The 13154-nt window shown below is 48.7% G+C and overlaps 1 protein-coding gene across 1 annotated transcript in view; it reads left to right on the top strand.

Moving 5' to 3' along the window:
- Positions 1-13154, top strand: part of GALNT10 (polypeptide N-acetylgalactosaminyltransferase 10) — a 179735-nt gene that overhangs the window by 72842 nt on the left and 93739 nt on the right. Inside the window, exons 2-3 of the mRNA XM_037044841.1 lie at positions 6167-6269; positions 8704-8842. Of these exons, the coding sequence (XP_036900736.1) occupies positions 6167-6269; positions 8704-8842 (242 nt within the window). The remainder of the gene's footprint in view (positions 1-6166; positions 6270-8703; positions 8843-13154) is intronic.

The raw sequence follows: 13154 nt of genomic DNA, 5'->3' as shown, positions 1-13154 counted from the left end.
TCTCGAGCGCCCCCTAGTGGAGACCTGGCCTGCAACCCAGGCAGGTACCCTCACTGGAAAGGAACCAGCGACCCTTTGGTTCACAGGCTGGCACTCAATCCACTGAGCCACACCAGCCAGGGCCAACATTGTTTCATTATAATGTTGATGAGGGGGGAAACAGGCTCTGTAGCGCTTGCACGTTCTCCCCATGTCTGTGTGGTTTTCCTCCAGCCCCTCCGGTTTCCTCCCACGTCCCAACGATGTGCACGTTGGGTGCACTGGCGTGTCTGCATTGTCCAGTCTGAGTGAGTGCAGGGTGTGCTAGCGGCCCTGTGGTGGGTGGGCACCCTGTCCAGGGTTGGCTCCTGCCTTGTGCCCTGAGCTGCTAGGATTGGCTCCCACCACCCAGGACTCTGAACAGGAATGAACAGGTTGGGAAATAGTGATCTTACTTTTTTTTATTATTAATCTTTCTTAAGTGTATATATATATATATATATATAGCCCATATTTATTCCATTCTTTAATATTAGAAGCGTTTGGGGGATGTTTTTTGTAACTAGAGATATGGTGTAGGAACTTACCTCTTGTTTATGCCAATTAGCCTGTGGTAACATTGGTTTCGTTACACATCTTTTCACATGAAGTCCCCGTTTTTAGGAACCCATCGATGACATTAAGTGAGGACTTACTCTGCAGGATCAGCCTTTTAAAAAGACGGTTCCTATCCATGAATGACCTTGCCCTCCTGAGGGATGAGGCCCCGCCCAGATTTCCAATTCCAGCGTCCTGGTGTTGAGATGGCAGAGTTACTGGCGTGGGGAGATTGACACGCCGACTGCCGACTGCAGGGTGGAACAGGAGGACCTGGCTGGCCCGGGCCCAGCAGACACAGGCAGTCTCGTGGTTCTTGAGTTGGAGCATGTCTGCTCACTCAGAAACGGTGCGCTTTAGGTCTGACGGTTCTCTCATACAGCGTGGCCCTGGTTGTAGTGAAAGATGGGTTTTCTAGAATAGCAGACCGCTGGGTAGGGGCTGGGTTATGTCAGCTTGTCTTTAGTCTGACTTGTGGAATGCCAGGATGAGAGAGGTCCTCAGCCTGCAGAGAGGGAACATTTCTTCTGAATGAAAACCAAATTGTCTTTCTCCCTGGGTCTCTTCTCCTGAGAAGAGGGGGTTAATTGCAAGTGGATAGGTAGCAACATTTTATTCTTGGAATTCTACTCCAGCCTGTTCAAACACCTCCTATGGCTCCCACCTGCCTCCAAACAGCTCAGACATAAGGCCCTTGGGTTGTAGTCCAGACTTCCTGCCCTCACTGCTCATGAATCTTCTGTGCCCCGCTCAGTCCAGCCAGTTCAGGCTCCTCGCTGTCCAATAAACATGCCCCTCACTTCCTAACCTCCACTTCTTCGCCCGTGTGTTCCCTCCAGCTAGATTCCACCCTTCCATTGCTAACAGTCAAAATCCTACCCATCCTTTCATGCAGCCCTCATGAACTCTGCTTCTACGAGAATTTTTTTCTGACCATTTCAGATAGAATCTCTTTGGCTCTCTTAAATACCTGTAGAGCTTCTCTGTACAACTTTCAAGGTACTCATGTTACAGTGTTGTGTGTTTTTCCCTTTCTTATGTATTAATACTCCCATCCTAGCCATGATCTTTGTTGAGACCAGGGACTATCTTATTTACCTTTGTCTCCCCACAATTCTTTGGCCATAGTAGGTCCTCAGTTCATCAATTAAGTTATCCTTATTTGTGGAATGAAAGAATAAATACATCAAAACAATGCAGCCTATGTCCTCAGAGTTCATGAAAAAAGTATGTTTATCCAGCTGTCCAACCAAACTCCTTTGTTTAAAGTAACTTTCACTTCAGCTAGCTAAGTCTTACCTGGCCCACTTTGAAGTATAACCTTGAAGGCAGCCTTAAAGAGAACGCTTTGCTGGGAGCGTGTGTGTGTATGTGTGTGAGTGTAGGGAGGATATTCAAATAATCTACTTAGCAGATGAGCAAACTTTGGGAGTTGTACAGAGCCATTTAACCCCCCCAACGAAATGCTCACAGAGCCTTTGAAGGGCTAGCTGAGAGGAGGGCCCGGCAGAAGCCATCCTGAGATTGGCAGCAGAATCTGGCCTGTGAGACGACCTCAGACCCTGAATAATACCAACGACCTCCTGCGGTTTCCTCTCAGCAATGCCATTTGAGAGGGTGCAGCTCTTTCCCCATTGCTGTGAAGACTGTAGCCAGCTCTGCTAGAGACGCAAGTGTCCTCTGAGCATGCACTCACACAGGTCTTTCTTCTTGGGCAGAATACAGCTGCCTTGCTTCACCACCTCCTTTCTCGCCTTCCAAAGGGTGCTGGGCATGCTAAATCGTGATTATACAAAAGATTAAAATTCTGTTTGTGTGTGTGAGTTTGTGGCTGTTTGAACACTGATCAATTCTTCCAGAGGAACATTAAGTAAAAGCACACAGATAGCAGGAGCAGTTATTCAGAGGAGCCAGTCAAAATCCATTTCCAGCCCTGGCTGGTGTAGCTCAGTGAGCGCGGGCCTGTGAACCAAAGGATCGCAGTTTGATTCCCAGTCAGGGCGCATGCCTGGGTTCCTGGCCAGTTCCCAGCAGGGGACACATGAGAGGCAACTATACATTGATATTTCTCTCCCTCTCTCCTTCTCTTCCCCTCTAAAGATAAATAAATAAAAGCTTTAAAAAGTCCATTTCCAGTCTATTATTTATTGTGATTTCCACACCCATTCTGCCTGCCTCTCCACCTACTCTCCATCACCTCTTTTGCCCTGGTCCTTGCCAGCCTCTCTGCCTCCTCCTGTAGGAAAGAGACACCTGCAACAAAAGTAGCGAGAGAGAGTTGCTGATGAAAAATAAGCACCTCTTTACAGACAAATATTTGAGTCTGTGAAATTAAAGAAACTTAAAATTACCTCTGGACTAAAATTCCAGATGTGCTTTTTTGCACAGTATTAAATGACTAGTGTTGCACAAGAGTTGCTGTCTTTGGAGAAGCATTTTTGAATGCTTCCCGTTGTTAAAGGTCTTGTGGCATTTGTTTTTGTTATAGAATGCCACTATTCATTAAGAACATTTTTCTCCTGAAGAACACTGGATTTCTATGTGGGCATATGACCTCCTGTTAATGAGGAAACTCTAAATTCTGTTTTCAGCAATAGCCAGTTGAATTGGCTCAGGTATTAATAGGTTGCCTCTGCAGGTCTCACAGTTTTGTTAGAAGATTTCCATCTATTTCCTATTGCCCCTAACATGGCCATTGCAAACATCATATTGTAACCTCTAAAAATAATTTATTAGTATTAGCACTCCTTTACTGAGAGGGCCGAATTTCGTGCCAGACGCGAAGCTAGGTGCTTAGTGTAGATTAGTTCAGTTCATCCTCCAACAATAGGATAGCAGGTTATTCTGTTAGTTTTCCCTGATTATCAGTCAAGGATCCTGGGGTCCACCTGCCCAGGAGGTGACCCTAGGTTTTTCCAACTCTGGAAGCAGAATATCCTGAGTCATTAGACTAGACTATCGGTCACATCAATGAGCACTCATTCATTCATTCGCTCATTCCACTGATACTTGGTGAGAACCTAAGATGAACCAGGCGTTAGCCTAGGAGAGCACAGTGATGGACCAAAACAGACACGTCTCTGCCTTCAGGAAGCTCACGGTCTGTTGCAGGGAGAGAGCAGCTAGGTGTGGTTTGGTTCTGCAGACTGACAAGGTGGGACTTAGGGCAAGTCTGTTCTACTCTGTTAGTCTCAGATTTCGTATCTGTAAAATGTGGTGGCTGAATTGAGACAAGTGTTTTTCTACCTTTATTGTGAATCAGAATCACATGGGGAATAGGTTTTAAAACACATCATTCTGGCCTCCTGTCTCCAGATACTTTGACTTAATTGGTTCACTGTAGGCCCGGGAATTTACGTCTGTGGTGAGGGCCCAGGTCTCTCCAGAGCCACCCTTCGAGAGAAGCTGATCTGGCTATAACCTCCACTAGCACCTACACAGGGTCTGTGTTGTCCCACCTGCACCCACAGGGGGTGCAGGGGCTGGTCTTCCAGGGACCCCGCTTTGGGAACCACTTCAGATTGGCACCACTTCAGAGACCGCCAAGGCAGTCTCTGTTTGCAGAGCCTCTTTAGCTCCACCAGTGACTCACGGAAGCCGAAGCTCACAGCCTTTGGGTAGCAGAAAAGGGAAAAGGCCTTGGGAGGGAGGGCTGGAGGAAAGATCGCTGAACAGCTCATGGTCAGTCAGTCCTGACATGGGAACGTGTTTACTTGGGCAGGTCCCTGATCCACCTCGAGGCTCAGTTTCCCTGACTGTGAAATAGGGAAAGGGTCCTAGCCCCGTTTCCCAGCATATTTACGTGCATTTGTTCACTCGTTTAGAGATTTGATTGTCATTTTGTTTTTAGCAGAGGACCTTTTCAAAATGAAATTGCACCCAGAACCCTAGTACAGAAAACAGACAGGTGCAGTGCTGGTCTGATTGAAGGGGGGGCCAGCTCCGACTCAGCCCCCGCCTTCCCCAGGCAGCACTGTGGAGCCTCCTGTGGGAATGTAGCTCAACCCAGTTGGAATCCACCGAAGAAGGCGCTTCTGGCTCAGCCTGATTTCTGTGAACACCGGGAACTGTTAGCGGGCACGTGGCCTTTGTTTTCACGGTTTTCTTTCCCTCTCTGATCAAGGCACCCAGCACACCGACTTTCAGAATTTCCTTCTTGCCACTCAGAGAGGAACCACAGAGGCTGTTATTGTCACTGGAGCTGTCATAAGGACACTACACTGTTGTGGAAAGTCTGCAAACTTGAGAATCAGCCAGACTTAAATAGGCGTGTGGATGATTTTATCCCGGTGGTTTCTTTCTCTTGCTGATGTTCCAGCACATCACATATTCAGGGTCTTTGCAGTTAATTACATAGGAAATAGGGCTGTTGGGGTCTGCATGCCACAGTGGCAAAAACAGGTCTGAGGGCTCTTTAGTGGGCAAGGTGATGTGCAAAGCCATTCTCACCCGGAGAAATGTCGTAGATGCCTGAACAGTGTTACCGTGGGAGGTTCTGACTGAGTCTTCGGATTGACTCGGTGTGGGAGAGCATCTGGTACCTTCGGACAACCCCAGACGCTGGAATGCGGCCTCATTTATTAGAGAAACTGGTTCCTAATGGGCCCACCAGGTTGGGCTCACCTCCCCAGATACACAGTGAACACCTTCAGAGCCAGGCCCTGGGGGCTGCTCTCTTGGGGCTGTGGTATCGTCCTTTTTTTTATGCCCCCCAGCCATCTAATTGCTTGTTCATACATTGCACACACAATTGCCAAATGTCCACCCTCTTTGAGACTGGCGCCCTTGGGAACTGGAGAGATGGCCAAGGCTAAGCCCATTTCTGCCACTCAATCAGACCTGAAGTCTGTGCCCAGGCCATTTGTCCTGCCTGCCTCTCACGTCTGCTCCTCTGAAGCTCATCCCAATTGCCTTCCTATCCACGAAACTCTCTCCAGTTCTCCCAGGCGGAAGGAACTCCTGTGGCAATTTCTGAGGGTCACTTACCTGCCCCATCCTGTGGCTGTTGAGCACCCGAAGGGGGTCTGGATCCAAATGAACCAAGTGTAAAATACACACTGGGTTTTGAAGACCCAGTACAAAAAAAGTGAAGTATGTTAATGAGTTTTTATATTGCGTGGTGAAATATTTTACATGGAGTACATTGGGTTAAATACAATATGTTAGCAAAACCAACTTCACCCATCTCTTTTTCTTCCCAGTGTGAGCACTAGAAAACTGGAAGTCCCAGATGTGACTCACATTTGTGGCTCGCTGCCTTATATTTCTGCTGGGCAGCGCCACACTCCTGCTTTTTCTCTCGAGTGAAAAGAATGTTTATCTATCTGGGTTTTCTTTCTTTTTTTCCCTGCTGGTTTTGAGTCCTGGCAGGGTGGACCGTGTGAGCCTGTCATCTCCCTGATCCTTGCCTACCTGAGGGGCACATGGCAGGCGCTAACGGAGTTCCGTCCAACGAGGGAACCAACAAGTGAGCACGTGATGGACATTCAGTCAACACCGAAAGCTCCCTTAGGCAGCGTCATTTCCGAGTCTCTGTTATTAAACTTATTTTCCCTTTTCTTTTTCACAGTTTTTGTCTTCTTTTTTTAAGGGATCACACAATCAGCAAAAGAAGATATTTTTCGTGGGCGATGGGCAGAAGCTGAAGGACTGGCATGACAAAGAAGCCATCAGAAGGGATGCTCAGCGTGTAGGTACGTCCACAGGCAGGTCCGGTGGGGAGGGCTCGTGTGTGTGTGTGTGTGTGTGTGTGTGCGCACATGCGTGCGTGTTGGTGCATTTAGTGGGGCGTCCGGGCCTCTTTTTGTTGGCTCCTCTCCGCCTGCCACCATGCCTTCTGCCGCTGGAATCCCCCGCTTCCCCTGTTCACTGGCCCGTTCCTTTCTCCACTCACATCACCAGAGCCCCTGCCTTCGGGAGTTTGCCCCGCCTCCTTTAATGGGTGATGGAAGATGTCTCCCTCTTAGGAGATATTGTACCACCAGAATGAGAAGCAGTAAGAGTGGGGGCCGACATCCATGAATACCTACCATGAGCAAGCCCACGCTGCCCACTGCACGTTTTCGCAGTGAACCCCCGAATCAATCTCTATGGCCCATGTGGTGAGACGGGGCCTGTCGTTCAGATGGGCGGGCTAATCTGCCCACAGCCACACAGTGAGAAAGAGAGAGGCTTGGAATCTGAACCCAGGTCTGGAGGGCAGAATGGATCCGCACCCAGCACCCCAGTCACGAAGGTGAATGAATTCAGTGGGTGGCAGCTAACATTTTTTTTTGGCTAATTAGTCTGTGGGGCAGTTTCTGTTACACTGGGGAATTGGGAAGGGAAATTCTGTGGGGAGTCATTTGTAGAGAGCCCAGCTAGGATTCAGGACAGCAGCCCTGACACTTCTTATCTGCTATGTGACCGTCACCTAAATCCCATAATCCTTGAGCCTCAGTTTCCCCATCTGGTAGTGGGGCTCCTACTTCCTGATTTGAAAACTTCAGGGTGTTAATATAAAGTAGCTTTACACTGGAAAGCATTGTAGAAATACAAGAGATTAGTATTTTATTCATTTTTATCTCAGTAAAGGCACCCACTATTGATTTTTTTTAAATTACATTATGACAAAATGAGATTACAACAAGTCTTTGAATTGAGCTGAAATGATAACTTAACTGAGGTTCAGGGAAATCTGAAGACCTGACATGCATTTTTCTGTATGCCAGTAATATAAAGTGAAGGGGGGGGTGCTTAAATTAAAAAAGGAAACATTTGAAAAGAGCTGATTTGCCAGACCATTATGCCAGGATTATTAGAACATTGGCCTAACCAGCAAGAAAAGAGTAAGCAGAGCAGAAATCATTCAGAATAATAATGATCAGGGCTGACTATGTACCAGGCGCCTCGCCCTGCATTACCTCCTGAATTACCACTCTGAATCTCCTTATCCCAGCTAGTGCAAGGGCAGGAACCAAGACAGAGACAGAGTACAGGCATGCCCAAGATGACCGAGCTAGGGAGGAGCAGGGCTGGACTGCAAATCCCACTCTGCCGCTCCAGGGCCCGAATCCCTCGCTCCCCTGCACCGCCGTCCTGAGGCTCCCTGCCCGGAGTGGGGTGCTCTTGCTGCGTCGTCCCTTGTGGAATCTGCCCTGGTCTGAGGCTGTACCTCAGCTTGCACCTTCCCATCAAGCTGGTGTTGTCCCAGTTTACTTTACAAACTGAATGGGGCGACTGATGCTCAGACCACAGGCTCCAGAAGATGAGGTCATGTTCGACCAATGATTCTATTACCGTTTTTCAGGGCCCTTGCCAGTGGCACACTCGGGCTGTTATTGTAGGGCTTGATGTGGACATTCACACTCATCGTCTGCACCCTGGGAACCCAGGGGACAATTTCCTGGAGCATTAGGAACTCTTCCCAGCTGGAGTATGCAGAGGAAAGAAAGAACAGCACTTTATCCAACCAACTCTAGGGCTCCGAGCAGCACTTTTCAGGCAGCCCTGGCTGAGGCCAAGCAGATCTTAATTCATTTACTGGTTTGAAAAAGTCAAAGCATCTTCTATCATAGTGGCAATTTCGATTCATGTATAAAGTTTACTCTGCTTTGAGAGTAATCATATTATTTCTTTTATATTACCTTTAGATAGTTACAAACAGCTTTCATCTACACAGCATCTCACTTGACTCTCTCAACATTCTGTGGGTACCAGAAGGGAGCAGCCGTAGCTCAGAGGCGATGTGACTGGCCCAGGGTTGATCAGCTCCTATGTCTTCAGACCTGGTCTCCCAGGCAGAAGTGTTTAGGGCTCCTGGCAGAGTGGAGGGATCGTGGGCTTTGGAACCCACAGACCTGGTGTTACAACCGTTCTTAGTCCCGTTCATCCTGCTGCAGGTCGAAGGCTCTCACATCCCCCCCGATGCTTGCTGTGGCAGTCACATGAGGACAAGGTTTACGAAGCATGTGACTCGGCTGTGACTGAATGCTCATTCCCCCTCCCCTCGGTACACTTCCCCCTGCAAAACCTGGACGTACACTCTATATCAGGCCTGCCATTCTGTCTCTGTGGTTGATCATACTTTTCATCCTTCTTCCCCCACCCCATTCAATTAGCAGCACTGACTTTGCTCTTTGCCCCTAGGAAATGGAGAACAAGGGAGACCTTACCCCGTGACTGATGCTGAGAGAGTGGATCAGGCGTACCGAGAAAATGGATTTAACATCTACGTCAGTGATAAAATCTCCCTGAATCGCTCTCTCCCTGATATTCGGCACCCAAAGTAAGTGTAACGTTGCTCATCCTCTGGGATGTAAGGACTTTGCCCTTGGCCCTTGTTGAGACTTAATTAAAGAAACAAGGACATGAAGCACTGCTGGAGGAGAGGCCCAACTGTTACACGGGGCCTTTGTGCAAAGGTTCATGCAATCATATGCTTCTAGAGTGTAGAGCTGGTGTGTCAAAGGGACGAAGATGCCTCCCTGAAACAGCCAGTCACCCTTCTCTGTTCAGACAGTGGGGACGTGGAACTGCCCCCATTTCCTTTTTGCTCTGCACCCCCCACCCCGGGATGTTCACACCTCAGTGTAGAAGACACTTGCAGTGGCACTTTCAACCCTCACTCCCTCCACGTTCTATGTGTGACATTTCTGTTTTTTTAATCTTTATGGTAGCTGTTCTGCGTGCCTGAATATTCATGTCTTTGTTATAAGCTATCTCAAATCATTTGAGAGAGGACATGTTGTCATGATTAATGATAACTGTGACAGCTACCATCCTTTGAGTAGGTAGCTTGTGGTGAGCATTTGCATCATCTCAGGTGGGTGGGTCCTAAATGATTCCTGTTTTACAGAGGAGGAAACTGAGGGTTAAGGTCATAAGTCACATAGGGTGAATACAGATCTGAGCCAGGTGTCAGGCTCCAGTTCATCCCAGAGCTTTACACTGGACCTGAAGCCATCCTGCCTCCTGGACACGTTCAGCAGGGTTGCTGTGGTGGTCACAGTGATTTTGAGCTGTTGTCCTTAAGGCTGATGTGCATTAGAGTCATCAGCTGTTGGAACAGGGTGTTGAGCTTCACCCCCGTAACTCCCGATTCAGTAGATCTGGATTGAAACTGAAGAGCTGGCATCAGAAATGAGCAACCACAGTTGCTCGTGCAGCTTGTCTTCGTTCACACTTCAGGAGCCACAGCAGGTGGATTTGGAAGTGTCTGTACCCAAAGACAGCGCATAGCAGCGCTGGAGCACGAAGTGTTCTATTAAGGGGCTAAAAAGTAGAGCCCAGGAAAAGGTAACAGCTAACATTTGTTAGGTGCTTCCTGTATGCCAGGCATTATTCTAAGCCAATGGTTCTCAAAGCGAGACTCCCAAACCAGGCACACCGACATCACCTAGGAGCTTATTAGCATGCAGATTCTCAGACCCCAGTCCACAGCTCCTGAACCTAAACCTCTGGGTCGGGGCGCAGTGCTCTGTGTTTTAACAAGCCCTCTCCCCGGATGATTCTGGTGCCCACGTAAGTTTTGTGTTCTGGAAATGTTCAGTGCATGAGCTCAGCCCAACTTTCCAAAAACTCAATGACGGAGGTACCTTATTATCACTGTTTTATTTACAGATGGGGAAGAGGCACTAGAAGGTTAAGTAGTTTGCACAAAATGACCCAGCTGGTAAGGGTGGCACCAGAATTTACATGCAGAAATTCTGACCCCAGAACCTGTGTTCGTGATCACTGAACCACAAGGACTCTCTACCTGTAAGAGTTCGATTGGCAGAATGCAGTAATCAAGAATTAGTCTTAGCAGCGTGTCTGACTGTTCCCAAAATGCTTTCAGCCCCATTACATCTGTCAGTTCCTGCATCAGCTCTTTAAGTCCGCAGTACTGTTATCCCGTCCACTTGGTAGGTGAGGAAACCACATAGCTGCAGGGTGCACTGCTTGCCCAGGACTGGCGCTGTCTGTGAGGGCTTCTTACAGGGAGGGGAGGGAGTGGGGGGACCTCAGTGTGCTTGCCTGTGGGGTTTACAGTTTGCTCCCTGGTCTTCACCGTCAGGCCTGAGAATTTTTTCCTCTAAGTCTGAGAGTGCAGTTCAGGTATTACAGATGTTTCTGGTTTCAGAGCTGTGACCTGACACTGAGGGTCAGAAACTCAATGTATGCGTTTAGCCCCTTGCAGAGTTCAGCATTCTGCACTCGTGTCACCTCTCTGGGTCTGGGGGAGAGGCTCTTCTGGGACCTGTGCACCCTCCCCTCAGCTGTTCCGTGGCGCAGTGGGCTCTCAACTCGGGCTGTGCCTGGGGTGCTTTTAAAAGCCTACGAAGGCCAGACACCACCCTGAGCCACCGGACTCAGTCTCTGGGGACGGGGCTGGGGTCTCAGTATTTTCTAAAATTCTCACATGTGACCAGAGTTGAGAACTGCTGCTATGAAATGGGAATACTTTTACAATGAGAGAGAGAAGCTGAGGGTGGTCATAGCTCTTTCCCTGACCCATCCCTCTGCTCATTCACTAAACACAGGGTGGGGCAAACATGGCTTCACAGTTATTCGTGTGGAAAGTCATGCAGTATTAATAAGTAATAGTACAAGAATAACTATGTTTCATGTACTCACAACTGTAAAGCTACCACCCTGTATATAAATAATGGTCTTTCATGGGCCAAGCCCTGGGCTGGACACCAAGAACACAGTGGTAAATGAGCTGTAATTACTGCTTCGTACAAGGGGTGGGACAGAGGCGTGAGGCCAGTAGGCCGCAGCGAGACCAGTCACAGTGGTAAGCAGAGCACGCTTGGGTGGTGTCCTCAGGATACCACCCACCAGCATTGGCAGGAAGACGCTGTAGGCAGAGAACTGCCTGGGGAAGGGCCTTGGGCAAGTCAGTGTGCATCTTCAGCTTCCGAATTACCAGGGTGCGTCTTCAGCTGGTTAGAAGTGGAGCCAGGACTGGGGCCTGGCCCCCTTGCTCCCAGGGCAGTGCTCCTTCCCTGATTAGATGTGCAGCCGAGGAAAGGAAAGGTCTTCTTAATCTAGGAGTCCTGAGGTCTGTGGGGAAAACTCAGGAGGGTTTATAAACTTGGAGGAGAAAAACGTTGCTTTTTTATCTTAACCTCTGACTGAATTTGGTGGTCCCCGCAGTGATGACTGTAGGCAACAGAGCACCTGTGATACAATCACCAAAAGAAATCACATACCTTCCCATCACTTTACAGGTATCTCGAAATGTCCTGAACACCCGTCACTCCTTTGAAATGAAGGTAGTTTTTAGAACTGCCGCTAGATCTTGTGGTTTAATGTGTTCCTGAAGAAGCGCATTTATTACTGTATTGTAAATTTTTTATTATTTCCATAACTATATTTCAGTCTAATTGGTTTCCTTTATAATCTTGTCTATTTTATTTTATGAATTATAAGCACTGCTTTCAGAAGCACCCATATGTTTTGCCAGCCTGGCAGAGGGGTCCAGGACATCGATCAGGCAAGGAACCCCTGCTCTGGGTGGATGGGAGTTGAGCCCACACACACCACAGGCCCCTCTCTTACGAGCCCACCCAGCCAGCCAGCATCCAGGTTGCAGCAGCAGGTGTGGCCAAGCCCAGTGCTCCTGACCGCAACCCCCACCACCGCTTTTTCAGAATCCACAGTGGTGGAAGCTGACTTTTCAGGAATGAGTTGACAGGTGTCTTGAAGAGCTTTCCCTTTTTTCCAGGGGGGAGCTTGCCTGCAGTTTGACAGCAGAAATGTGTGAATAAATTAGAGCAGTTGAGCTGCTCATTCCCTCCGGTTTCCTTTAGCTTAAACAACTTCCCCAGCAGGAGCCGAGGTTTCTGTTTGCCTTTATTCCTCTGCACTGAATTCTGGCAGCAGCATGTCAAGAACAGGGTCGAGGGGCTGTTTGTTTGTGCCAGCTGCGCTTGCTTTCACCAGAAGCCGCACTGAGGAGTGTGCAGCCACAGAGAATGGAAAGGAGAAAGTTCGGCCTGCCTTGCTGGACTTGCCTGTGGGAGGTGGCCAGCTGGCTCCGAGCAGGCCTGCCTTCTGCACCTCCTGCTGAGGGAGCAGAGCAGAGGTTGGCTGGTGGGTTGGCCCGCTTTCTCTGCTCCTCGGCGGGGGGCTCTGTGGGCTGCCTGACAACCACCCGCACACAGAGGCCCCTCTGGGGCACAGAGCTGATACCAGTGGAGCCCCGGCAGCCGAAGTGAGTCTGAAGGTTCCTGTGCAAAGCCCTCTGCTGGTGATCGGTTTCTGCTGTGTAAAGACTATCCCCAGGGGGAGTGAAAACAGTCACAACTCCAACTGTTCCCCCAAGTCCATGGGGCCAGCTTCCAGAAACAAATGAACCCAGTTGGGCTCTTGGTTGCAATAAAAGGCCCAAGTCTTCCAGACTCCTGGATCCATGTTCCTTTTTGCTTTTCCCTTTTTGTTAAATTAACATTGTTAATTTATGGTACACGCTGAATTTCCTGAAAAGAACTTATACGCTCATATTACTATAACGTTCTATTGAGCACCTTTACATTCCCAACAGTTTATAAAAGCAACAGTGGAAGAAGTTACAGCCTGTTAAGATTTGGCAGACATGTATTAAACATGTA

Source organism: Sturnira hondurensis, unplaced genomic scaffold, assembly GCF_014824575.4.
Source record: "Sturnira hondurensis isolate 20B ecotype Veracruz unplaced genomic scaffold, ASM1482457v3 Scaffold0004152, whole genome shotgun sequence".
Lineage (NCBI taxonomy): Eukaryota > Metazoa > Chordata > Mammalia > Chiroptera > Phyllostomidae > Sturnira > Sturnira hondurensis.
Note: the sequence above shows the minus strand (reverse complement) of the source record. Positions and strands in the feature narration are given on the sequence as shown.